Source organism: Haliotis rubra, unplaced genomic scaffold (assembly GCF_003918875.1).
Source record: "Haliotis rubra isolate DU_JTF1 unplaced genomic scaffold, ASM391887v1 Scf306, whole genome shotgun sequence".
Classification (NCBI taxonomy): Eukaryota; Metazoa; Mollusca; class Gastropoda; order Lepetellida; family Haliotidae; genus Haliotis; species Haliotis rubra.
Window position 1 is genome coordinate 1,145,896 of NW_025766976.1, and position 23,660 is coordinate 1,169,555.

The window sequence follows — 23,660 nt, forward strand, 5'->3', positions numbered from 1 at the left end:
AAAAGCATTTTTTTTTTGATTTTCGAAAAAAAGTCCTAATTACGCTCAGAAAACATAATTCAAAGCCGCTCACAAACGTGACCCAGGTCAAACCTAAAAACACTTTTATTGTAATTCGTGCTGTACATAGTGTCAATCGTATCAGCGATGTGGCAAGACTTTTATTTTTGGAGGTAACGGAATTTTGTCTCTTTACGTTGCAAATGTATTTTCAAATATATTTATACGAGGACATCAAATGATTAGGGATTAGGGAATAATTGATTGTGCTCTGTAGATTTGTAAGACTGATAGCGACAGTAAATGGATTTTTATCGCATTTCAAATTTCTTTGGATTGTAAATCAGGTATTGAAAGAAAACAGATTTGGCTTCGGATGTTTTTATCAGTTGTCAGGACAGTAGTACACGCAATACACCACAGTTACAGAGCATGGCCATTCCTAAACTGTATGAAAACGCTACTAAGATGAAAACAGTCCACGAAACACAGCTACCATAGGATTGAAAACACACTAACGATTCTCCTATAAAATAGTCACAAAAGACCAATCGTTCCTCAGGTTAAATTTTAGCAATCGTTAAAAACGGGTGCATAGGTTGTTATGCCGGACATGCAGTTCGATAGCAAAGATAGGTGCATTCTTCTCCAGCATATTATTTACCCGGTCTGGTTCACAAGGTGTGAAAAACCCAGATACATGTGTAGCAAAACATATCTAATCTCACTTATCTAATCTCACTCATCTTAATCCAAAGCCTGTCAAATCTGTAACTGTGGCAATGCACCTCGACGTAATGCGTCTGTCTAGTAACTAGACTCAAAAGCCAATGCAACACATAACTACAATTACGCAGGTGTGCTTTTGACAACACACACAAAGACCTTCCATGCTCCAGCCGGCCTTTCATCCATTGCTTTACAGTTGTGTCTGGTAAAGTTAAATGAAAATAGATCAAGCAGGGGAATATATTTGTGTGCTTTGATACAGCACAACCCACATAAGTGGACAAATTTTGTTTTGTCTGTGTTAATTAAAAGAAAAATCTTTGAGTGCATTTAAGTGATATACTTTCCAATATAGATTTGTTTGGAATATCAAGATTATTCCAACGACCAAAATTAAACTGAATTAGTATGGGTTATACTTGTGACTCTTTTCGGACCTCAGGTCGTCCTGCTTATATTCTTGCTTGCGTCTTTTCTTCATCAGCAGGAAGCACATGTACATGATGACGATGATGAGCACCAGGTTGACGACGCAGACAACGATGATGGGAGGGAAAATCACAGACATCTCCAAGAGGCAGTTCTGTGCAGTTGGAGAAACTTCAGTTTCGGCTGGTAAAAATCACATCCATTAGTTACATCTACTGCTTTTATGTATGTGTTTCGCCTGTTTTATGGTGCGTGATCATCGATCTCATCGCCAGTAAGTCTGGACATAACCCCATTATAAATTATATGGAATAAAATTGTATGAGGAATAATATATCTACATTTAACTGCTGACAATAATTTAGCTTATTCAAGACGATACATCCAAATTCTATGGATTACAATTGTACGACGAATAATATGTCTGCACTTAGTTGCTGGGTAGAATTCAGCTTATTCAAGACGATACATGCAGGTGAGAACGTACTGTTTGTCTGCGATGCTGAAGTGGACTCATCCTCGAAGTAGACAGTGTGGTTGGCTGTTGCCTCAACTCCGCCGGTATTCGTTTGACGCTTCTTCCTGCTTCCGTTTACTCCGCATTGTGTCTTCAAACAAATACACGAGGCACATACATACACATGAACTCTAAAAGCCACGTTACATCAATTTACAATCTGAAAAGACGCAATGGTACAAATAACAGTTTTGCTATGATAATGTGTATTCACTTTTTATCGAGTTCATATGTCATCAACAATAGATTGTATCGGTCGAAAACTGGTGCAACGGCAGTTCGGATCCGTTATGAGGCGGGGTTTGTATCACAGGCCCTCGTGTCTTTGCGAGGATTAAAGATGTTAAAATAAATATATAACATTTGAGATGACCCCCGACTGGAAATGCTGCACAGTACGATACCTTATGACAAGGCAGGACCACCCTGCCTGTACCCCACCCGCCTGCTTTGCCAATCGCTACGCTACCATAGCATGCATTCGATTAAAACTTAAAATAAACATAATCATGGATGATTGGATGATTGGTCTATCGCAACTCATGACACCTACCGATTCTTTATTGTTATTTCTGCAAGTCGATAGAAACCCGAATTTGACCATCAACTAAACGATCTTGACACGAATGGATGACGATGTATCCGCACAAAACGGGTGTGTGGTCGAAGCAATCCCTCAAGTTTGTGTGTACAACCATAGGCTTCAATCTACCCTTGCAGTTGAGAAAAGTTCTCATTACTGTACAATATTATGCGTCGCAACTGTATTGACATGAGCAGTAAATAGACCACTGATAAATAAAGTCATTTGTTGTACCGGGGCGTAAAATAAGGCTTTATATGGTCCAGTGATCTTTACGCCTTCCCGTCTTATCGAGGTCTCTGCTCCGTATCATTACGCTCGTTAAGACTTCATTAGGATCTAGTTGCCCATATATCATAATATAAGAACATACATTCATCATTCTGTCTATAAACGTTTACTGATACTTTTAGGTAACGTATGTCCATTTTGGAGGTTGTATCGCCGCTATTAGTTCAGTTGTCTAAATGCTAGTCATGTTATTATGTTTTACAGATTAACGATAGAATGCAGCAGAGAGGGTACGGGTGATCCTGGCACAGTCAGGCTGGTAAGGCTCATTATCAGCTCGGGGCCCTTACCCCCTCTACACACAGCCCAGGCAGCGAATGGGACTTCTCCCAGGAAACACTAGTCTAACATAGTCGAACCCACCAAGACCTTTCCGGAGAATATGTAGGCTCCCCAACACTGGAGCCTTCTGCATTACCCAGGCGGTGGGTTAGCCTAGTGGTTAAAGCGTTGGCTCGTCACACCGAAGACCCGGGTTCGAATCCCCACATGGGTACAATGTGTGAAGCCCATTTCTGGTGTTCTCCCGCCGTGATGTAGCTGGAATATTGCTAAAAGCGGCATAAAACCAAACTCAGTCAGTCAGTCAGTCAGAAGGGCTGTGCTCCCGGTGGAGAACCCGGGCACTCTCCTGATCTGCGCCAAGAGATCAGGAGGTACCAAACCAAGGGCACCGAGAACAATGGGGAGCCTGACGACAGTGTACTTGGGATGCAAGCGAGACATTTCAAAGGCGAGGTCCGTATACGTATCATGCTTTTCCTGAATCTTGCCAATCACGTTGCTGTCACCTGGTTTACTCCCATCGCTGTACCATCCAGCAGATCATCGCCATCAACAAAATCAACATAAAAAATCAACAACCTTGGCATGCTTAAGATAGCTGTGGAATTCCTGGCTTTCATCGTGAGTCTTGACATGGATCAGCAGAGGATCATCCGAAAAAAAAATGTGCAAAAGTACACAATAAATTTCTATCATGAAGAGCCTCCACATTAATCAAAGCCCGACCTCCAGAATTGATTGGCATATATAAACGATTAAGAGAGGAACGAGGGTGGTGAGCTCTGTTATTAGACATGATTCTTCCGGTCAGGCGGTCAAGACCCTGGATGTCTTGTTTTGTCCAATCAACTACTCCAAAGGAATAGGAAAGGACTGGCACAGCAAAAGTATTGGTGGCTTTGACCTTGTTTCGAAGTTTTTCTTGAATCTGGGCATTCTGGAGCTTGTCTCAAACTTGCATTCCAAGATAGGTGTAGGCCTGATCTTCCACAAGATGCTCAATAACTCCTCCCCGTTGTAACTTGACAGATCCATCATTAGTTACCTTGCCACGTTTCAAATGAAGAGTATTACATTTGTCGAGTTCAAATGGCATGCCAATATCATTAGAAAAGGACTCGACAAAGAGAACCTGTTCTTTCAAATTGGCTTCTCCTTTGGCAAGGAGCTCGATGTCATCCTTATAAAGGAGATGAGTAAGCGGTGTTGGGGATCTGTGCTGAGGAGGTCCGGGATGGTAACCCTCCTCTCTATTGAGCAGAAAACTCAAAGGAATTAAAGACAAACAAAAAAGCAAAGGACTGAAGGAGTCCCCCTGGAAAATTCCTCTTCTGATTGGAATAGATTCCGAAGTCTGCACCTGCCCTTGCGAGTACTTCTCAAGTTGAGTCGAGCAGCAGCTCATTAAAGACTTGAGTAAATCTAGGAGTCGCTCAGGGAGGTCAATAGTCGCCCAGGGAGGTCAATAGTCGCTCAGGGAGGTCAATTCGCTCAGGGAGGTATTTAAATAGCGCTATAGTCCATTCCATCTACATGCATGCTCAAAGAGCTTTATTTTCCCCCCTCGATTATTGGATACGGCACATCGTATTTTTCAATATGAACTCCCTGGGGACATACAACTTGTGCAGTCGTTAGGCGCACTAAGTTAATGTGGCTTTTCCATTCTTAAGAGGTACCCATTCACAGCTGGACTGCACGTTGCTGTACCCGCCAACTAGGTGTTTGCACGTATTCATGTGGCCACCATCTGGTCATTTACCAACGGATTCGTGGGTTCTGTTAAGTGCACAGGGGTTGTGTACTGTACACTAGGGGTTGTGAAAACACTGAAAGAGTCTGCACACAAAGGTGACTCCAAGGTTTGTACGTCCGTTAACAGGTTGGCTCGATCCCGGCACTTTAAACTTACTGGATAACTAGCCTGGTGCCTTAGACAGTTTGCCCACCATGCCCCATGTTTTTCTTATTTTAAACAAAAACAAATCTGATGATTTTTGGAACTTGAAGGTACCAGTTAGCTAGCACAGGAAAGATAACAATATATGGATGAACAACTTCATCATTAGAGTGAGAGTGACGTTTCGGTGTAGGTTCGGACGCCCTTAACAAGCAATTGGTGTTTGAATCTACACCGAAACTCTTACTTTATGAAGAAGTTGTTCATCCATGTAGTGTTAGTCTTCCTCACTGCTCAAACTTCTAAATACCTCTCAAAGAAGCCAGCTGGCATAGATTGTCTCAGGCACTTTTTGCCTGATCACTATATATTGTTGGTGCATAAGAATACGCAGTCCTGACTCTCATTCAGACTTCCGTGTAGAAATTCAGCGATTTCCCTGAGTACAAGTAAGAAAATATGTGTTTATAATAGATAACCTCCACGTACCAGCTGACAGCTAGCTTGATCCCCTGCGAGGCACAGCCTGTATTTCATATCATGGATCACAGCTGCAGGTCCTGGGCAGAAGTAACCTGGCCTGTACCGCATGCAAATCCTCGTGTTGCTGATTCTGCGGGGATAGGAGTGCACGATAGCCTTGCCGGCCTCGTCGCTGCATCTATAATAAAAACAAATAACCATTCAAATCTTGGCCTCACCAAACTTACGTCTACTTACAGTTGGCAATGGAATCATCTTAGAATACTAGATTATGCTTGACCATGATTTGGGGAATGAAAAGGTTTCGTCCAAAACATCCTGCTTGTAAATGACCACTGTAGATCATCTCCAGCTTTCTATGCAATGTTACACGGATGCATTAACATTTGTATCAGACTGCGTATTAGGTGCTATACTGTCGTCAACATTCAGATATTGCAACACGAATAAAGCTTCAGTTTTGAATTTAGAAATATCATCTAGTTTCACAGATTGTTTTACAGGGCAGTAGATAACAGTGAAGTGTGAAGAATTTGGGGTGATTATGGAGACACCTTTTCAAGGTTCTTACACATCATTTCCATACACCACTGCCTCTTTTCGCGAAGAACCACGCCGACCATTATGGACGATTATTCGGATCAAGCTAATATATGCGAAGCCTGCAAAGATTTATGATTAAAGAAAGGGCGTGTAAATGGTGTTTCTGTTTGATACTGTCGTGAGGTCTTCCCACTTAGCATTAGAATGTTGTTACCTTGGTAACCCTGAGTCTTTTGCTGCTATTCAAAACCCAAACCAATTGAACATTACAATTCAAACCTACCCTCATCCGTAATGTCTAAACACAGTTGGTAGATTTGGTTCAGGGGAAGTGGACTATCTATAGGGCGGCCGTTATTGAGCGCGGAGGACAGCTTCACGCCCAAAATGTTTACGGCCTCTTGCTGTTTGTTGATGTGGTTCCTGGAATAACAAAACAATCAATTCTATATCAAACATACAATCCACACTTAAAATCCAGATAAGTTATTATCAGTTATAAGGAGTTCCATAAATCTGTTCCTCTGCTAGGATGGCATCTGTGTCGTGCTTGGTTGACACAGCATTTAGCGTACACAACTTCATCTGTGGCCGTCATCATGTTAGGGTTGTACTGGATGCGGTATGGAATTGTATAACACACATTCCCATCCTGCTGGACAAAATGACGACACAATGCATTATGGCGAAGCTAAAAGTACGTATTCCTCATCGCCTACCTTTAATATGTCCATTGCATGTCATTGCAATGCATATATGTATGCAAAAATGGATTTCACAAATGTACATGCATAGCAAATGTTACATATTAAGCGGTGTCTTGCTTTTTTTAATAGTTTTCAGGTTCATCAGCGATGTACATCTGAATGAATGATGTCATCTATTATTGCGTATATGGATATCCCTAAAAGCGTTAGTTTCTATATCGAAAATATATGCAACTTTTTGTGGACCAGGTGTATTTATTCGAGAATAGAACATTTCCCTCTCTTACCATGTTTGAGTTTAATAATGTAATTCTTTGGAGATATCTTTGGAGCACTGTGCATGTAATCCACATGTCTCGTTATGACGATGATTTATTATCAATGTAACAAGGGATGGCACTGCCCTGTACACCTTATCTCGTGGTGGGTAAATAGAACCCTTTGAATTTTGTGTCATGATACTTGTTAACATACTTTCATTCAATTGCAACCTCCAAAACATAATGATTTTTTAGCAAAAGTAAATATTCCCAATCGACCGGGTCATGGGCGAGGTTGTTTACAATTCGAGTTTTTTAAAACAATAATTTTAAATCCTCAGCTTATATTCATGATAACTGCATGTTGAATTTTGTCAAATTCTGTGTCAGAAACTGGCCAGTGAGGAGAGTTTCTGGACTTTTGGGTTTCCAGAATACAATTGTGACGTGTTCTTCATGAGCGCTGTTTGGAATCCAAATCTGTCCCTTTTTATGATCCGTTTATATGTCAACGCATCCGTGCGTTCTTATGGTTGTAAGAAAGGAATTAAAAACTACATTTCTACTTCGAAAACGTGCTTGGTGTTGCAAATATATATTGGCACATAAGACCGTACTGGAAAGTGTTTCTCCTGTTTCAATTGCAGGTTTCAGGAAAATTACTTTCACTGAGCTTAAAGGCACTATATCAATAACGGTGAAGTGTTTCTCTAAACATAAATAATGCATTTCTCTCAATAACACTAACTTTCACCCCTTAGCTAATCTACCATCTACCATCTAATACTTACGTATTTAGATTACAATATTAAATTAAAACGTTCGAATGGATTAATGCAACGTTGCATTATTTCAAGCGAACCCCATAGAGTTATGTCCCTTGGAGCGCTCTTTACAAATATCCTACGCTCAGCTTGTGACTGAAACCAGTTCTGCAAACACCGACAACACCGCATGCGACAGTTTTCGATGTACGAAGCAATTGTTTCCATTCCATATAAGGCAAGTATTCTTTGGAAGCTGTGCGGCTCGAAGTTTCAATTATCGCTTTTAGGCAAGTTGTAAGGGGATAGAAAATATTTTATAACATCAATAGGAAGCTAAAGTGAGTGCATATGCCCCTATACATATAATATAGGCCAAAATATTTTTGAAAATGTGTGACATTGTGCCTTTAAGGGACAATTATACCTGTGATATGGCGTTGTATGATCCACATGTGCCACTGAAGCCGACAGTGAGACACTGTCCTTGTATATCCGATGGGATCCTGTTTTGATTGTCAGTTATATCTCCAACTAGATCGGCGGTGCATCTATTAGAGGTGTAGCCAGAGACGGTGATGAGAGGCCTGTATGTGTTGATAGGGTTCATGCAGAACGTCATCTTGTTGTTGTTACAGGAAGTGATGGTTGCTAGGCATTGGCAATATGGTCATCAACATACGAAGTAACAGATATGATAAGCAACGGTCTATGAACAAATGTTTACGTTTGAAAATGTCTAGTACTTTATTGTCAGAACGGCTCATCGTTGTCAATAGACACAAGGTCAGATCCTGCAAAATGATAGCATCAATCCCTTTTCAAAATACACCTGAGGTACAAATTTGGACAATTATGTTTTTAAGTTTGTTTGCCCATATTCTAGATTTATGACTACGGTCTGTATGTAATCGAGTCTGGACCAGACATGACAGTCTAGTCGTAATTGGGATACGACATGTGTCAACCAAGTCAGGGCGATCTCCTTTTCGCCTCTTACGACAAGCATGGATCGCTGAACATCTTCACGGGTCATCATCACCAGATGAAAAATTGACGAAAAGGTAGTGAGGAAACATTTCATTCGGAAGTCATAAAAAGTAACGATGGCACGATTTTTGGTTAAATTAATGTCTTCATGTTCCATGCTCCATATTCTGTTACAGTTATAATTAGACCATAGTAACATGTCTGTATTAAGATCCGCAGGGACGCTGAAGTGTCTTATTTCATTCGATTCAATTATCAGCATATACCAGAGAATTTAAACTGTAAAATATGAACATACTTCTCTTGAGTTCGCACTTCCCTTCACCACTGTAATAGCCCGAGTTACACACACATGCGCCAACTGACCCGTCTGAGACGCACTGGCCGTTTCTTCTACAGTCCGTGCCAGCACAGCCGGTGCCATTGATGTTAGCTGCAATGAACACACAATAATACAAATGTCGCAAGCTCCACGCCATTAACATGTTCGGACTATAGGAACCGCCGACATATTGCTGGAATATTGCTGAGTGCGGTGTAAAAGTAAACTCACCTTTACTAAATGATGAAAATATTCTCACGTCCTGTACGAAACTACAACTTACATTGAATAATCCCGCAGTTGTCCCCTGTTCTGCCTGGAGCGGTGGAACAGTCACAAGTCGAACCGCTTGGTGGACAGGTCCCCGCATCGCAAGTAACACCGAAACGGTTACAGTTGAATGGAACCGCGCCTGAAATAAGGATGGACAAGCAAAAAGTTCGACGGCCGAGAGTTTTGGGGATGTTTTGGAGGGGTTGAACAATAATTTGACCCCATGTTTTACGCGCGGTCACACACGCAAGCTATTCCCTATGCAAGCTATTTTTTGAACGAGAGGGGGCCACTTGCTGGTAGAACACTCAGGTGTTCCAGAATTACATTTCATTTACTTCTGTTTTCAGTGGCTGATTACATAGATGGAAAATACATGCTCAATGTTAGAAACAACACGCTACTTACGATCGTCGTCTTTGATGCATCCCTTGATGGTGATAGGATCATAACCCGGAGCACTGATTGTAATTGAGAACTCTTCAGTTGACTCGACAACCTTGAACACAATACATGTATAACTTCAAGAAAGAAAGATGGCATACGGACATCACTACAGAAGGACATGGAGAAGTCCATCATACCGAAAACACGTCATACAGAAAGATCTGTGTTTCGGCCACAGCTTATCTTATGACGTAACAAAGACCCGTACCGTCTGCCCCTCTCACACACGCCCAACACGCCATGCTCATATGCCCAGGTTAAAATCCAGGGTAACACAAACTCTGCATGCCCATCTGTCTCTCTGTCATCCAGGTACATATGTTATAAACTTTACATATACATCTTTCCCTTTGTCATCCAACATCTTAAAACATGTCCCTCTCCCATTCAGGGTCATATATACTGTCAACGTGTATACGAAATTATGTAAACTTGTCCGCCTCTCATTCACAGCAATGTACACATTATAGATACATCTGTCCCGTTCTGGTAGCATAACTTTAACCTTCACATGCCTATGTCAGCACATACAACAATAAAAGTTATTTATTGTCATTGAACAACAGGAAGAACAGAAACGCATAACAATTTGATTGGTGAAGGTGACTAATTTTAGTAAAGTAGTTTATCACTCAGTGAGAACCCCGAATTATCCCATGGATACCAAACTAAGGTAATTGGGGTGCACGGCGGTTTGGTGTACATAGGCGGATCTAACGCATTCATTGCAAGCGTATCTGATGATGGTCTCCTCATTCGTATGACCAGTGGGGCCAGGCTCTCTTTGACACATGTTCTTGCATTTGCGCTGAAAGCCAGTGGCGCATTTGTCGTCGTGGTTTGAGACTGAATTGTCGTGACCTCAGGCGGAATTGCCGTCGTGGTTTGAGACGGAAATGTCGTGACCTCAGACGGAATTGTTGCCGTGGGCGGATCTGTTGATGAGGTGTATTTAAGGCATAAGGCATACCAAAGCTGCCGATAATTCAATAAAAGTGAAAAGCCAGGCATTGACACAGTAAAGGATGATATGTCTATAGTTTTAACTAATAGTTCAATTCCTGTGGGGATACAAAATACATTGCTGATATTCACCAACGCTCTATTTTGTCAAGGAGTTCATGTCATATACGATAACATACAAGTTATCAGTTACCGAGAGAGAGGCGGAACATTGATGAATTCATCATACCGCTGTATTGAAGAAATTTTCACTACCTGATTTTGAGTCATGGACTCATGTTAGTGATATAGAAGGACAACTGACTAATTATTTAGCAGAAATTTATCTGTTGCTTCTAAATAGAAACTAAGTGTCTCTCCATTTTGTAAGTGTTGATACTTCTGCTTAACAGTTCACTGGTCATGATCAGACGTTCGTTACCATACCAACCGGCATTACTGAATGTAATGCCTGCTGGCTGTAACCCAGAATCAATATATATTACAAAGTATGACTCGCTCTGTAATAGGTTGTTACAAATTACAACCAAGCTCAAATGGCTTAAACTTAATGTTACTGCACATAATCAACTATAGCAGAGCGAAACAGGTAGTCGTTCATGTAAACTTATATAAAACTATCGTTACCCGAAATGCAGAATAATACATCAAGTGGTGTTTATCCTATGGCTGAAAATCTTAAAGTGAAGCTCTCCTCGCCCTCTGTAATCTGCAACAGAATCAAACAGTTAATTACAGTAACGATTAAAGCGCACGCCTATCATAAAGCTCGCGCCTTAAAAAAGTCAAATGAAGGAAACACAAATCTAACTGTCCATCCATTTGTTTACATGTTATTGAGGAAGCTGTCGCAATGCCCACACCAGATTTAACACAATAACACCTTAACAATCAATGAAGAGGGTTCTACAATTATATACAGAATAATCTGATTCAGCCTCTGAATGCCCTAATTTCTACTCTTAGTAACTATTGTTTCTTTTCCAGGACAGATGAGTTTAATTTGCCCTATTTCAATGAGAAAGGTTTCAGAAAATTTCAGCTAATACTGATGAAGTTTAATATTTCAATCTAAAGATTTATGATTTTTGGCTGTGGCTTGCATAATTTCCCAGTGCCGCTTTGTAATCACATGGTTTGTTGAGACTTTTTATATGATGGATGGTTCAATGGAATATCTAACAATGGTAATCTGTTATCTTTGTGTCGGTTGCACCTTTTCAGTGATGTCTTGTGTGTGCAAAACATTCCAGATTCAAACATTTATTTATCAAGAAATGAGTATGTAAATACATATCAATAACTCAATACAAACATACCCCATCATCGACAGGTACGATAACTATTTCAAAATTGGGTGAGACAGTGAATGTTCCGGATGTTCCCATCGGAAGGGTATAATCCGCCGGGAACGTGGCGGAATCATCAAGTGTTTCAGTCGTAAATGAAGGTCCAAACGCTCCACCGCTTCGAATAAGATTGAATGAAATTTGAGGTCCCTCCTCAAGTAGAGTACATCCCGTTGAGAGCGATAAGTCAGTTGTAAAGGATGGCAGTTGAGCACCTGAAGAGACGAAATAAATTGATCATTGAACGGCGTTTAATAGTGGGATAAATCTTAATCATGACATTCTATATTAACAGAATTTATTCGTGTTTCTCCAAGCACTGTTCCATCGAACCATGTGAAATAACATGGTCAAATGTCTGGTAGCTAATGTCAAATAAATGGTAACCAAAGCATGGTAACAAAGAAACGCCCCAACGCCCAAAATCGCATGTGTCCTACCTTTAACAGTCGTGGAATTCACCTGTCAGTTTTCCAAGATACCAAAGGCATGTAGCTTTACACATAATGTATCCAGCAGTTCGAACTAATTCGGATAAAACATTGACTTTAAACACAAGTAGTAACAAATCGATTGTTGTGGCCTTGTCCGTGTTGGTCTACATATATCAATGGAGCAGTGCTCGGAACAGAACAATTGTTCTCAAAATAAAATCATAAAATATCCATTCAAATGTCGAATGGTAACCATGGGAACGTGTCAACAGGCATGTGCTGCTTGATAATTATGAATCTGGCAAAACAAAACTGGTTTGGGGGAACCAGAGATTTCCAACGATACCACAAATACCTTGATATACCTCGGGTTGACATAAATCAAATTTTGCCTTTGACACCACTGCTCTATTAATGAATGAGTCCAGCCAACCCCCTAGCCCCCTCACAATACACCGACAGCCTTAGGTAACTGATGCCATGTGATATAATGATATTTAAAGGGACTCAATACAAAGGTGTCAAACTATTGGCATTTCATATCTTAATTAACAATGTAATAGGGTCATCTGACTGAGATTTGCATTCATCGTTGAACTTCAGATGACCAAATATTTTCAAAAATGACTGTCCATCAGGTTATTTACCATGAAACGTCAATCTTTCACGTGATTCCGTGAATCATTTTCAAATCCAACTAGAATCACGCAACCTTATCACCAAATAATACCATTCCAAAGTGGATTATTCAATCCTGAACTCTCCAACAACAACAAAGGAAACGAACGTGGGTTTCAGATATAAAGTTTATGTATAACATTAATGATAAACAGATCATGATAAATTGTTCACATTTTGCATAAGTTATTATCACTAACCGAGATTTATCCTGACACACGTGAAAGAATCGAATGTCAAGGTGAAGGTCACCTGTTCTCTATTTCATGTCCACCGACTCTTCCTGAAGTGCTTGTGCCAACTATTGGAGGTTGCTGACGTGGTCGCAGACGTTGATCAAGAGCATCCCATAAATGTTCAATGGAGTTTAGTTCTGGAGACCATGAGGGCTATAGCAGTACTTGGACGTTGTGGTTCGTCGAAAAGGCCTTTGTCAGTCTTGTCGTTTGAGGTCGGGCGTTGTCGTGTGGAAATATGACTTGTCACTAACTCAAACAGGTCTTCATCGCTGTTGTGGCCATACCCTGTGTCCTTGACGCCACTGACAGGAGGAACTGGTTGTTTCGGGCGAATACCTGCGCCGCGGAGACGGTTCCTTACTGTCTGAGCAGAAATCAAAACCAACCCTGGTAATGGCGTAGTTGCACCGGTGGTCGTGGTGGCCGTGGTGAGTCTGTCACGTAAGAGATGAACCCGTATGAACCTGTCGTACGGTGCATTTGTCACGCGTGGTGGACCGGATCTGGGTAGAATACATGCCGACTCCTGTTTCAGATAACTGTTCCATAGACCCCTGTTTCAGATAACTGTTCCATAGACCCCTGTGTCAGATAACTGTTCCATAGACCCCTGTGTCAGATAACTGTTCCATAGACCCCTGTTTCAGATAATTGTTCCATAGCCCCCTGTTTCAGATAACTGTTCCATAGCTCCCTGTTTCAGGTAATGGTGCTTGACGATACGTGGAAAAAATGGCTGCGGCAGACGCTCAGTTGCCTGACTACAGTCGGCCGATGGCGTTGTTGCTTCTGTTAGTCTTGGCATGTTTTCACTTTCCACTTGCTGTGATGGCAGTTAAATAGAAACCCGCCGTTTCATTGCCCAGATATTCATGTTGCACGTTCATATTATGAAGTGTTTGATCGCCACACTCGCACGTGGCTGAGGGTTTGCGTTTTCCCCCACTTTTTGGCCGTACTTTATTCTACACCTACAAATCTGTCTGGATGCATGTAGACATGTGAACTATATATTTGGTATTTATTCTGTATGGATATCACCGAAACACCGTCAGACATTTCCTGATTTTATACTTTTTATATTATTTTGGCAGAACATATTTTGTAACAGTATAACACTGAATTAACACTGCATCTGTGGCAGGTGAATGGGCCAAGCTATCAAGTGCGTTGCCTTACCTCCTTTCTCCACATGGCACGCCATCAGTACAACGACGAAGGTGCAGATGGTGTTTAGGAACATCTTCTCAGTTGTTCCTGAAAAACACAAAAACAGCAAGAAACATAACTTAGAATAAGTTTTGTTTGACTGGCATTCTAGAAGGTGGTGGTATAGGAATGACAAGACTTTATGGATGACCAACTTTTTTATTTTAACAATGGCGACGTTTCGGTATAGATTCTTATACCGTTTTCAACATGTCACTGATGCTTGAAAACGGTATAAGAATCTATACCGAAATACCGAAATTTAATAATTCATTTTGAACGACAAGGTCTGTATGTTGTTCTTAGTTGGCGACTTTGATTAAAATCCTCTCAAATCCCATGCATATTTGTACTGTTTGCAACCATCCTGTAGCATGACTGACGTCTTTGTTGAGGTACGATCAGCCCAGTCACTGATGTAATAACCTCTTTTGTATCATTAGCAACTCGTTTTCAGTGTATCCCCATGTGGTCATACTTCCACATCTTGAATATCAAGATAGATAGAGTGATTGAATTCGACAGAATTTCTATGCACTATAAATATACTCCAGAAGATAATTAGGGCATGTGCAAAACAGTTAATTACAGAGGTAAGGCATCGACTAATGGTAATGGCTCGTTTAGAACATGGATATACTGTGTATCAACAGAACATGTTGGCGGTGTTTGTAAGGGTGCATAAACGAACGACGAAAGGGTGTGTACATTTTAAAAACACATTTTAAACTTTAAGATACCTGATCCATAATTGGTCATAACCTAGTAGCCGGGAGAATGTTTGGTTGTTGGATTTAGTCACGAGACAAATGTGAACCAGTCGGTCGAGCAAGGACACGACCATTGGCCCCAGTCAGTTCTCCCTGCAATACAGCCAATTTACCATTTCAAGTACAGTATGGATTGGCGTTAATGCAGGAGTAGTAACCCCTCCTCATGTCACTGCATATGCATCCCTAAATCTGTCAGGTCGCTTCAGGTTGTTGGTTGTCAGGATACCATACTCGATGGCGGATAACGATTTCTAATCCTGTGGTAAGTGGCTTGACAAACAGTGACCTCAAAATTTAAATTCATATTCTGCTCGTCCGATCATAAACATACTCCTGAACACTGTTCCAAAGTCTGTAAATGACCGACACATTGAACATACAAAGTCTGCAAATAACATGCCTGGGTTATACCGAACAAACTGACTTCCCCTCGTTGAGTTCTATCAGTCCGAAGCATACTGTATATATAGTAACGAGAAGAAAAAATGCGACAAAAACTTTATTCTGTGGACTCGATCCTACTATCAAAAAAGCCGAAATACATTGTTTCTAGCTGCCAGTAGCTTGCCTCGTTGGTATGGAATTATCTCCCTTGGGTTCGGGATGGCTTGATCACGTGACCTCGTTTCTAGCAGACGATACCGAAGCTTTGTCATGACGTTACAAAACAACAGAAATCGACTCTTGGCATATTATGAAACAGGTATTACATCCGTAACTAGACTCGTGCAACTGACGGGACTGCATCGGGCCTCTGTTTACCGAAATATGAAGAAATTTGACGCAGGGTTAGGGACAGAGCGACAGGCGGGATCGGGACGTCGTGCTACTCTTGGGGCAAATGACAGAAGACGTATCGCGCGTCTCGCAAAACAGCTTGCTGTGAAGGCGTCAAGTCAAGGAACCCTTAAGGTATCAGAATGAACAATCAGAAGATCTTTAAAGCAATCTGGATATGTCAAGCGAGTGCCGAAGATTGTTCCATTGACGTCGACTGGAGAACCAAGGGCTACGTCACCCCCGTTAAAAACCAGGTGTGTGCTCTCAATAAAACTTACGTGAGATAAACATAAATATATATATTCTCATGAGGTTATTTTTATTCTGGGCCAATGACAAGAATACAAAGAAGGCATCTGCGTAATAAGATTCTAGAACATTGCATGAGGTTCTTGAGAGGCATATAGAAGTTGGTATTCAAGTATAAGACAACATATAATGGATGTCAACTTCTTCTTATTGTGCACACAACGTTTCTGGGCGTTTCAGGTGAACGAAAAAGGGGCAAAGAAAAGCCCAGAAACGTTGTGTATACAATAAAGAAGAAGTTGACATCCATAATATTTTGCCTTATACTAGAATTTTGCATGTTTCTAAATATACATTACTGCTAATATCATAGCAACATGCATGCAAAAGGTTAAAAGCACAACAGAACACTAAAATGTACCCTCCTCTTCAGAAAGCATGTGGTTCCTGCTGGGCCTTCTCCTCAACTGGATCCCTGGAAGGACAACATTTCAAGGAGGCAGGCAAACTGGTGTCTCTGTCAGAACAGAATCTGGTCGACTGTTCCAGGAAAGAAGGTGAAGAATTGAATCAGAACTGAGTCAGCCTCTTGAATTGATACCCTTATCGCAACTGTTGTGTCACGGCCTTTACGTTAATGAGTGGTCCTTCAAGTCTTCTCTCGATCTAGGTCTTCAAAGTCTACCATGGAATCTCCTGTAGTTCACCTTTCCCCAAGAAGTGTGTCCAGTCAGCTTCGGAGTCTGTAAGTGTGAAATTTGTGAAGACGTATTCTCTATCTCTTCCAGGCAACATGGGATGTGGAGGTGGTTTGATGGACCAGGCCTTCAAGTACATCAAGGTTAACAAGGGCATTGACACTGAGGCCAGCTATCCATACCTTGCAAAGGTACGAACATTGTCTGTAGAGTACATGTATTGCCAGTGTGAAGATGTAATGTATACATATTTACAAACTGAATGTATATATTTCACAGGATATACAAACGATGAAATACTAACAATATTTCCCATTTATATCTCTTTCTTTTCAAGGGTATATCTACTGCTAACCTTACTTTAATTCTGTTTTAAGGCATTTGGCCGAGCCTTGCAGGTGCTTGACATATCCCATATTACATCTGGCCAAATACCATTAATATCCCTCAATATCATGTGTCTGACAGCATTGTCCTAAATGATTATTGACTACCATGAATCTGAAGAGAATGCCAGTTTATTGGTACTCCTTTCAGGACGGGAAGTGCCACTTCAAGCGTGCCGATATTGGTGCCACCGATACTGGTGCTGTCGACATTAAGAAGGACTCAGAGGAATCCCTTCCGCACACCGTGGCTCAAGTGGGCCCCATTTCTGTCGCCATCGACGCGGCTCATCCATCGTTCCAGAGTTACAAGAGCGGAGTTTATGACGAGAAGAAATGCAGCTCGAAGAGGCTTGATCACGGTGTCCTTGCAGTAGGATACGGTTCTCAGGATAGCAAGGACTACTTGCTGGTGAAGAACAAGTGCGGTCGTCATCATCATCATCATCAGCATCATCATCATCATCATCATAGTACTGAGTAATTGTGGTAGAAGGGGGATTGCCCTGATGATGTGTAAGCAATATCCACTTCAATTGCTCACAGTTTCCTCCAACGAAGGTGGTCATCATTTATAAGTAACATTAAGGGTTATAATTCTGAACCAGTTCTCAGTGTTTCAGTTTTGTCACAAGTTTGCAATTGAATAAAACTGACAGAAAATGTGAACTCAGACAACACAAACATGTCTTTGAATTTAATTTAGACGCAAATTAATACACTTAAAAGGGTACACAATTCATGGACATCAACTTCTTTCACATCAGAAGCTGACACCTACACACACATCTCCCTTTATAAAAACATAGGAACTAGTTTTGGCATGTATAAGTAGGACTAACTACAAACTTGACCAATGGAATAACCAGCAAACTATATGAATTTATTTGAATTGCATTTAAAAGTGATGAACATAAATGTGGACACAATGTATTTGTGTCAGCTTATTTAAATACAGAAGTTGACACCCATATTATGATAATTTCCTTCCCATCTCCAACCCTTATCCACCCATATATTTCAAAGCACAGTAAATGGTTTTGTCTTGTTTGTGATTTTGGATAGGACTAGCTACAAGGAAACGTGATCAGGGAACTGAGGTTTTGTCCACAAGACTATTCTGGAAGAATTTCTAAAACTGGTGGTATGGTTTGGCTGGTAGTGAAGGTGTATATATTTGTGTTGCAGCTGGGGTGAGACCTGGGGAATGGAGGGATACATCATGATGTCCAGGAACAAGGACAACCAGTGCGGTATCGCCACCCAGGCCAGCTATCCAACAGTCTAAACATGGCTGTCATAAGGCGCTCAGATCTCATCTCAGGACACTGCGAGATCGTATCTTAGATACATCGGGTCCGTTTTAGGTCCGTGATGAGTGGTGCACGATAGCTATTTTTCGTTGTAATTCAATGTTGATCGTCATTATTACAGTTACCATAATTATTGATTCAACATATAGCAACGTGCATGTGTCAGGCATACACGCTTTGGCGACTGGATATCATGTCACGTAATATGGAACCTTCGCGCCTGGTCGATAACACACCTTATATACTGGACACAATAAGTTAGGGATATTGGTATTTTTATGATTGATATTTTATCAGTGTGTCAATGAATAAATAGATCATTATTCATAATTTCAAAATTGACGTATATCCCTAACTATTTTTGTCCAGTAAATCTGGTCTATTTTGTTAAAATTTTACATTTGAGTATTTATAATGATACGTGTATTTCATTATCAATCTCTTTTTATTGAGTACTTTTAACCGATTTGGGGGGATAGGGGGAGAGATTATTCATGCCATGTCCATAACTGACCAATAAAAGTATTGAAGATAACCACGTTATTGATTGATAACCTGGATGGATCCATATATATCATTTGTTATATGAAATATACGGCAAACGATTATTAAAATGACCAGATGCGCAAAGAAATACAAAACAATCAATAATACCTTGGTGTAGTGCCCGTGATACTTGGTAATGTTTCACCATGGTGCTGTGAAGTGAATATATCGCAACTGTGTAAACCAAACCGCGATGACTGCTTGTTCATGGTTATACCAGTTACGAAAGCCCAAAGGTTCTGCCTTAAGGCTGAAACTGGTCATCAGAATACGAGTCAGTAGTTTATGTCAAGGCAACCTGAAATGATCGCTAACGGAAAACCAGCAACGTCGTTGATAACGTTGGCGATAGTCCCAATATGTTCATGAACGAATCGGCGTGGGGTAGCCTAGTGGTTAAAGCGTTCTCTTGTCACGCCGAAGACCTGGGTTCGATTCTCCCCTCGCCGCCATCTTTGACGATTTGTATGCCGTTTCGGGATGCTATGACTGCAGCGGTCCTGGACTTGGGTGGTAACTTGGTAGGACGGCCGCTTCTCAGGTGATCATGGGCGGAATTGCACTGCAGGAAAGAGGAGACATATGGTGCTCTTATGAACGTTGAAATGTCGGGCTACTGCAGACTACAACTCCCCAGCTTCATTCAAACCTTTGATATAATATTACATACACCCAAAGATTCTAAGTTAAAATTCGATTTAGGTATTTATGGAAAGGAATAATTACCTGCAGTTGAAGATCTGCTGATCGGGGTCCATCTGGCGCATGGAGAAGGACTTCATCATCCAGGGGCGGAGTGGAAAGGCATAGTCGCCGATGATGAAGTATGGAACACCATACGGGGAATACAAGGTCATCGCCCTCCATCCGATCTCGTGAATGGTTGAAGACCATCAGCGTCTGATGCTGATCCCTTGGCCCCGACGCTGATCCACGGGAACTTGTAGTCGGCATCCGCGAGTGCCAGCAAGACGATAGAGAAGAAGTTATTGTAGTAGTAGAAGAGGGACCCGCTTTTGGGAGATTTCTTGATGCGCATGTGCTTAACCCTTCAAACGCACCGGTGCAATATGGAAATTGCCACCTTTCCTTGAAAGCACGGGTTACAGTAGTCCATCTGCTCTGATCCCACTCATCTGACCGATACTCAGCTTTGAAGGCGTCAAGGATGGGATTGGTTTGCTTACGACTGAGGCTTTGGCTTTGGAGGAGAGTTGGCATTATCCAGGTCTTCCACTAGTTCAAGCAGGTGCCATGCTATCTGCAACCAAATGGTAAGCAGTCTTCGCTTCTCGTGGCTCACCAGGTTTACGTCAAGGTTCCTGATGGTGATGTTACTACTTTGCAGTCCTCTAATTGAATCGGTACCTGGTGAAAATACACCCTGTAATTTATACAGTTTGGAAACCAAGGGTCTACTCGGCAGAAAAATGGAATTTCCGTTGAGAACCAGTCGCTCCGGTTGAACACAGGCCGCGTAGAGGTCGGGCCGGTCGACTTTGGACGAAATTAATTCTAAATTAGGTCGATATACAGGTCTAGCTGGTCGAGTATAGGTCTCCTCAACTTGGCCGACCTGAGTCGAGATAGGTCGACTGAAGTCGGGCTGAAATCAAACTAAGGTCGTAAAGGTCCTTACGAGGTCGTTATGAGGTCCTTTTAAGGTCGTTGTGAGGTCGAGATACCCCCAGATCGAGACAGGTCGAGTAGTTTTGCGAGGTCGAGTCTGTCGAGCTCCCGAGGTCGCAAATGGGACCGCACCATTACCTATTAAGATGGCCGTTCCGCATTGTTAGGGGTGGTGTAAGCTCAAGTTACACACTCGCTTGGTCCGTTGGGGGCTGCTACGTCTACAAGTGAGAGGTCTGACGACCGGGGACTCCTAACTACAACATTACATTCATGTACTGGCACTCTGGTATACCATGAATAACTCAACACTAGGTTCTACACTCACGTAGGTTTACTCGATCCCTCTCTTCATTACAAGGTGACTCGGACTGGACAGGATAGGGCAAGCTCTTTACCAAACATGATCGCGATGCGAACGTTCTGCTGACTTTGAAACCCTCACCACTTTCTAGTGCTGACGCTATCTTTTTAAGGTGTTCGAGCCCGCTCCACCCTCATCACTTGACCAGATACAATCGGTCCGATTCGTTTAAAGTTACATCATTCCATGGTCTCATGTCGTGCCTCGTGATCGGAAATACTCCTCGATCGATATCCGTTTAATTACTACTTTAAGAGGCTTATCTGTTACTGACATTTATCCTGGTCTTTATTCCTTAGTTTATTACGAAGCAATCATAGCATTGATTCTATGACGAAATAACCGTAAGTCTCAATAATAGATTAGTGATACGTTTGTTGTATAACGTATGCAATGTTCACCTTATAACAGTATGTTTATTCAACATTCCCTAGTTTTGATTGTGAATTTCCCATTCACATATACTCAGCAGCAAAAAAACCCGTCAGTATGAAATATACTAGGCACATAAAGAAACTGCGACCAAAAATTTAAAATCTAAATTTATCAAACCTGTGTAGACACATAAGGATTTAAACTCAGAGATTAGTGACATGTATCCAACATGCATGCACGTGCCACGTTCCGTGACGTCAGTGGGTTCGTCCTTGAGACGTGCAATACGTTGTTGCACGTGCATTCCGGGAAGGAGAAACAGAGCAAATGAATGCCACACAATACTGTCACTTTGGAAACCTCAACACCTGCCCTTGCGATCGTTCAAAAATTAAACGGCTATTGAAACACATAGCATGCCAAAGCTCACGTCTGCACAACGTCATGAGGCCGTGGGTGCACATTTCCACTGCCACCGGAACACCATTTCTGCACTGGTGAGACGCTACCAGAACACAAATGACGTCATCGATCGGCCACGTTCTTGACGCCCACGTGTAACAACGCCAAGACAGGACAGATGGATAAGGGTGACCCATCTTCGCCACAGGTTTCAGACTGCAGTGATGACTGCCCGAACCATCCCAGGACTTCACCGTATCCAACCAGTTCGACAACGGTTACGTCATCATGGGATCAGACTACGACGTCCCGCGAAACGGCCTATCCTGACACAACGTCATCGACAAGCTCGCCGAATGTGGTGCCGAAATCATGCCCGCAGAACCTTGTTTTGGTGGAGAAATGTTGTTTTTACAGATGAGTCCAGGTTTAACATTTCCCATAGTGATGGACGTCAACGTGCCTATAGACGGGTTGGAGAACGTTATGCACAGGCCTGTGTCTTGGAGAGGAATCGCTTTGGTGGTGGTTCCGTGATGATTTGGGTGGAATAACAGCACGCCAAAGAACTCCTTTGGTGATTGTTCAGGGCAACTTAACTGGTGTGGGCTACAGCGATCAGATTCTTTGACCTGTGGCAATTCCTTTTCTGCAACCTCATGGCCCTGGGTTACCATTCCAACAGGACAATGCCCGCCCTCATACGGCAAGGGTTGCTATGGATTTCTTGCAACACCACAACGTTGACTTACTGCCTTGGCCTGCAAATTCACCGGATCTCTCCCCGATAGAACATGTTTGGAACGAGATGACTCGACGTCTACGCCGTCTTCCTCATCCGCCAGATAACGTCCTTGACCTTGCAACAGAACTTGAGAGAATCTGGCGTGACATCCCACAAGCCTTCCTTGCACGTTTGATAGGCTCTATGCGTCGTCGATGCACTGCTGTTCTCAATGCCGATGGTGGACATAACCGTTATTGAGGTTGTGACATGGTCGTTTGAGCCCTGTCCCGCTTGTGGACTCATTGTGACGTCATTGTGATTGTCTTTTCAATTGAAATTCTCCCGACTTGTTATGGTCTCATGATCCCTCCATTAAAGTTTATATGTTTCTTGACACTGTTATCGTACTTATCAACTGGGATAATACTTTGACAATGCACAGTTTCTTTATGTGGCTAGTATAGATAGGCACTGTAAGGAAATCATTACAGAACTGTAATGGATGCCTGCATGAAGGAATTCTGTACATGCTGTCGCACAACATGGCGGACTTGTCGTCTTGTGGTCACCCTTGTTCTGCCAGTACGGGGGCGATCATTTGTGGTGTTGGTGGTCCGGAAACGTTGCTGCAGCCTGTAGATGGTCCGAACGTTAACCTCGAAGTGATTGGGAACGGCTTGTGCAGTGTGACCAGCTTCAAGTCTTCCTAGCGCCTGGTTCCTCTGAGCTGTCGGGAGTCGAGACATCCTGCTGACGTTGTAATGTGAATGTTTCAACCAGGTTTGGGGGTGCATTTTATAGGGCTGGTCCTTGTGAACAGCACGTGCAGCATGAGTTGCATGAAAAACATGGAGAACACCGTACCATCTCTGAGATCAGGTTGCGTTTTTGAGACTATTTCCTGGGTTCAATTCTGAGTTTGGGAAGGAATGTGCAGATCGATGCTCATGCTGTTGATCACTGGATTATCTGGTCCAGTCTCGATTATTTACAGACCGCCACCATATAGCTGAAATATTGCTG

General features: G+C 42.0%; 3 protein-coding genes and 1 long non-coding RNA gene across 4 annotated transcripts; 1 reads left to right on the forward strand and 3 right to left on the reverse strand.

The window, feature by feature from the left end:
• Nucleotides 1–1,132: 1,132 nt before the first annotated feature.
• LOC124282888 lies at nt 1,133–5,870 on the reverse strand. Its single transcript, XM_046718921.1, has 4 exons — nt 5,789–5,870; nt 5,224–5,395; nt 1,646–1,766; nt 1,133–1,341 (listed from the first exon to the last, which is right to left on the reverse strand). Exons 2-4 carry the CDS (start codon nt 5,323–5,325, stop codon nt 1,133–1,135), a joined length of 432 nt encoding a protein of 143 aa, XP_046574877.1. The 5' UTR covers nt 5,326–5,395; nt 5,789–5,870.
• A 440-nt stretch (nt 5,871–6,310) lies between these two features.
• On the reverse strand, nt 6,311–8,808 carry LOC124282912. Its single transcript, XR_006900279.1, has 3 exons — nt 8,780–8,808; nt 7,919–8,142; nt 6,311–6,412 (listed from the first exon to the last, which is right to left on the reverse strand). It is a non-coding gene; the product is annotated as an uncharacterized LOC124282912 (long non-coding RNA).
• A 2,315-nt stretch (nt 8,809–11,123) lies between these two features.
• On the reverse strand, nt 11,124–14,437 carry LOC124282911. The gene is made up of 3 exons (XM_046718961.1): nt 14,366–14,437; nt 11,806–12,050; nt 11,124–11,195 (listed from the first exon to the last, which is right to left on the reverse strand). The coding sequence occupies exons 1-3, from the start codon at nt 14,427–14,429 to the stop codon at nt 11,145–11,147; spliced, it is 360 nt and encodes a 119-aa protein (XP_046574917.1). The 5' UTR covers nt 14,430–14,437; the 3' UTR covers nt 11,124–11,144.
• Nucleotides 14,438–16,088: 1,651 nt separating this feature from the next.
• LOC124282889 (procathepsin L-like) lies at nt 16,089–19,110 on the forward strand. The gene is made up of 5 exons (XM_046718922.1): nt 16,089–16,202; nt 16,631–16,754; nt 16,986–17,086; nt 17,433–17,704; nt 18,470–19,110. Exons 1-5 carry the CDS (start codon nt 16,089–16,091, stop codon nt 18,567–18,569), a joined length of 711 nt encoding a protein of 236 aa, XP_046574878.1. The 3' UTR covers nt 18,570–19,110.
• The last annotated feature ends 4,550 nt before the right edge of the window (nt 19,111–23,660 follow it).

What these genes read in the sequence shown, in the direction of transcription:
- LOC124282889 (XM_046718922.1), top strand. Translation starts at nt 16,089, where the DNA reads ATGAACAATCAGAAGATCTTTAAAGCAATCTGGATATGTCAAGCGAGT. An exon ending in TCACCCCCGTTAAAAACCAG is followed by an intron (nt 16,203 to 16,630) that starts GTGTGTGCTCTC and finishes CCTCCTCTTCAG; the next exon opens with AAAGCATGTGGTTCCTGCTG. An exon ending in CGACTGTTCCAGGAAAGAAG is followed by an intron (nt 16,755 to 16,985) that starts GTGAAGAATTGA and finishes TATCTCTTCCAG; the next exon opens with GCAACATGGGATGTGGAGGT.
- LOC124282888 (XM_046718921.1), bottom strand. Translation starts at nt 5,325, where the DNA reads ATGCGGTACAGGCCAGGTTACTTCTGCCCAGGACCTGCAGCTGTGATC. An exon ending in ATCAAGCTAGCTGTCAGCTG is followed by an intron (nt 1,767 to 5,223) that starts GTACGTGGAGGT and finishes ATTTGTTTGAAG; the next exon opens with ACACAATGCGGAGTAAACGG. An exon ending in TTCAGCATCGCAGACAAACA is followed by an intron (nt 1,342 to 1,645) that starts GTACGTTCTCAC and finishes GATTTTTACCAG; the next exon opens with CCGAAACTGAAGTTTCTCCA.
- LOC124282911 (XM_046718961.1), bottom strand. Translation starts at nt 14,429, where the DNA reads ATGTTCCTAAACACCATCTGCACCTTCGTCGTTGTACTGATGGCGTGC. An exon ending in GTGCCATGTGGAGAAAGGAG is followed by an intron (nt 12,051 to 14,365) that starts GTAAGGCAACGC and finishes TCGTCTCTTCAG; the next exon opens with GTGCTCAACTGCCATCCTTT. An exon ending in TCGTACCTGTCGATGATGGG is followed by an intron (nt 11,196 to 11,805) that starts GTATGTTTGTAT and finishes ATTCTGTTGCAG; the next exon opens with ATTACAGAGGGCGAGGAGAG.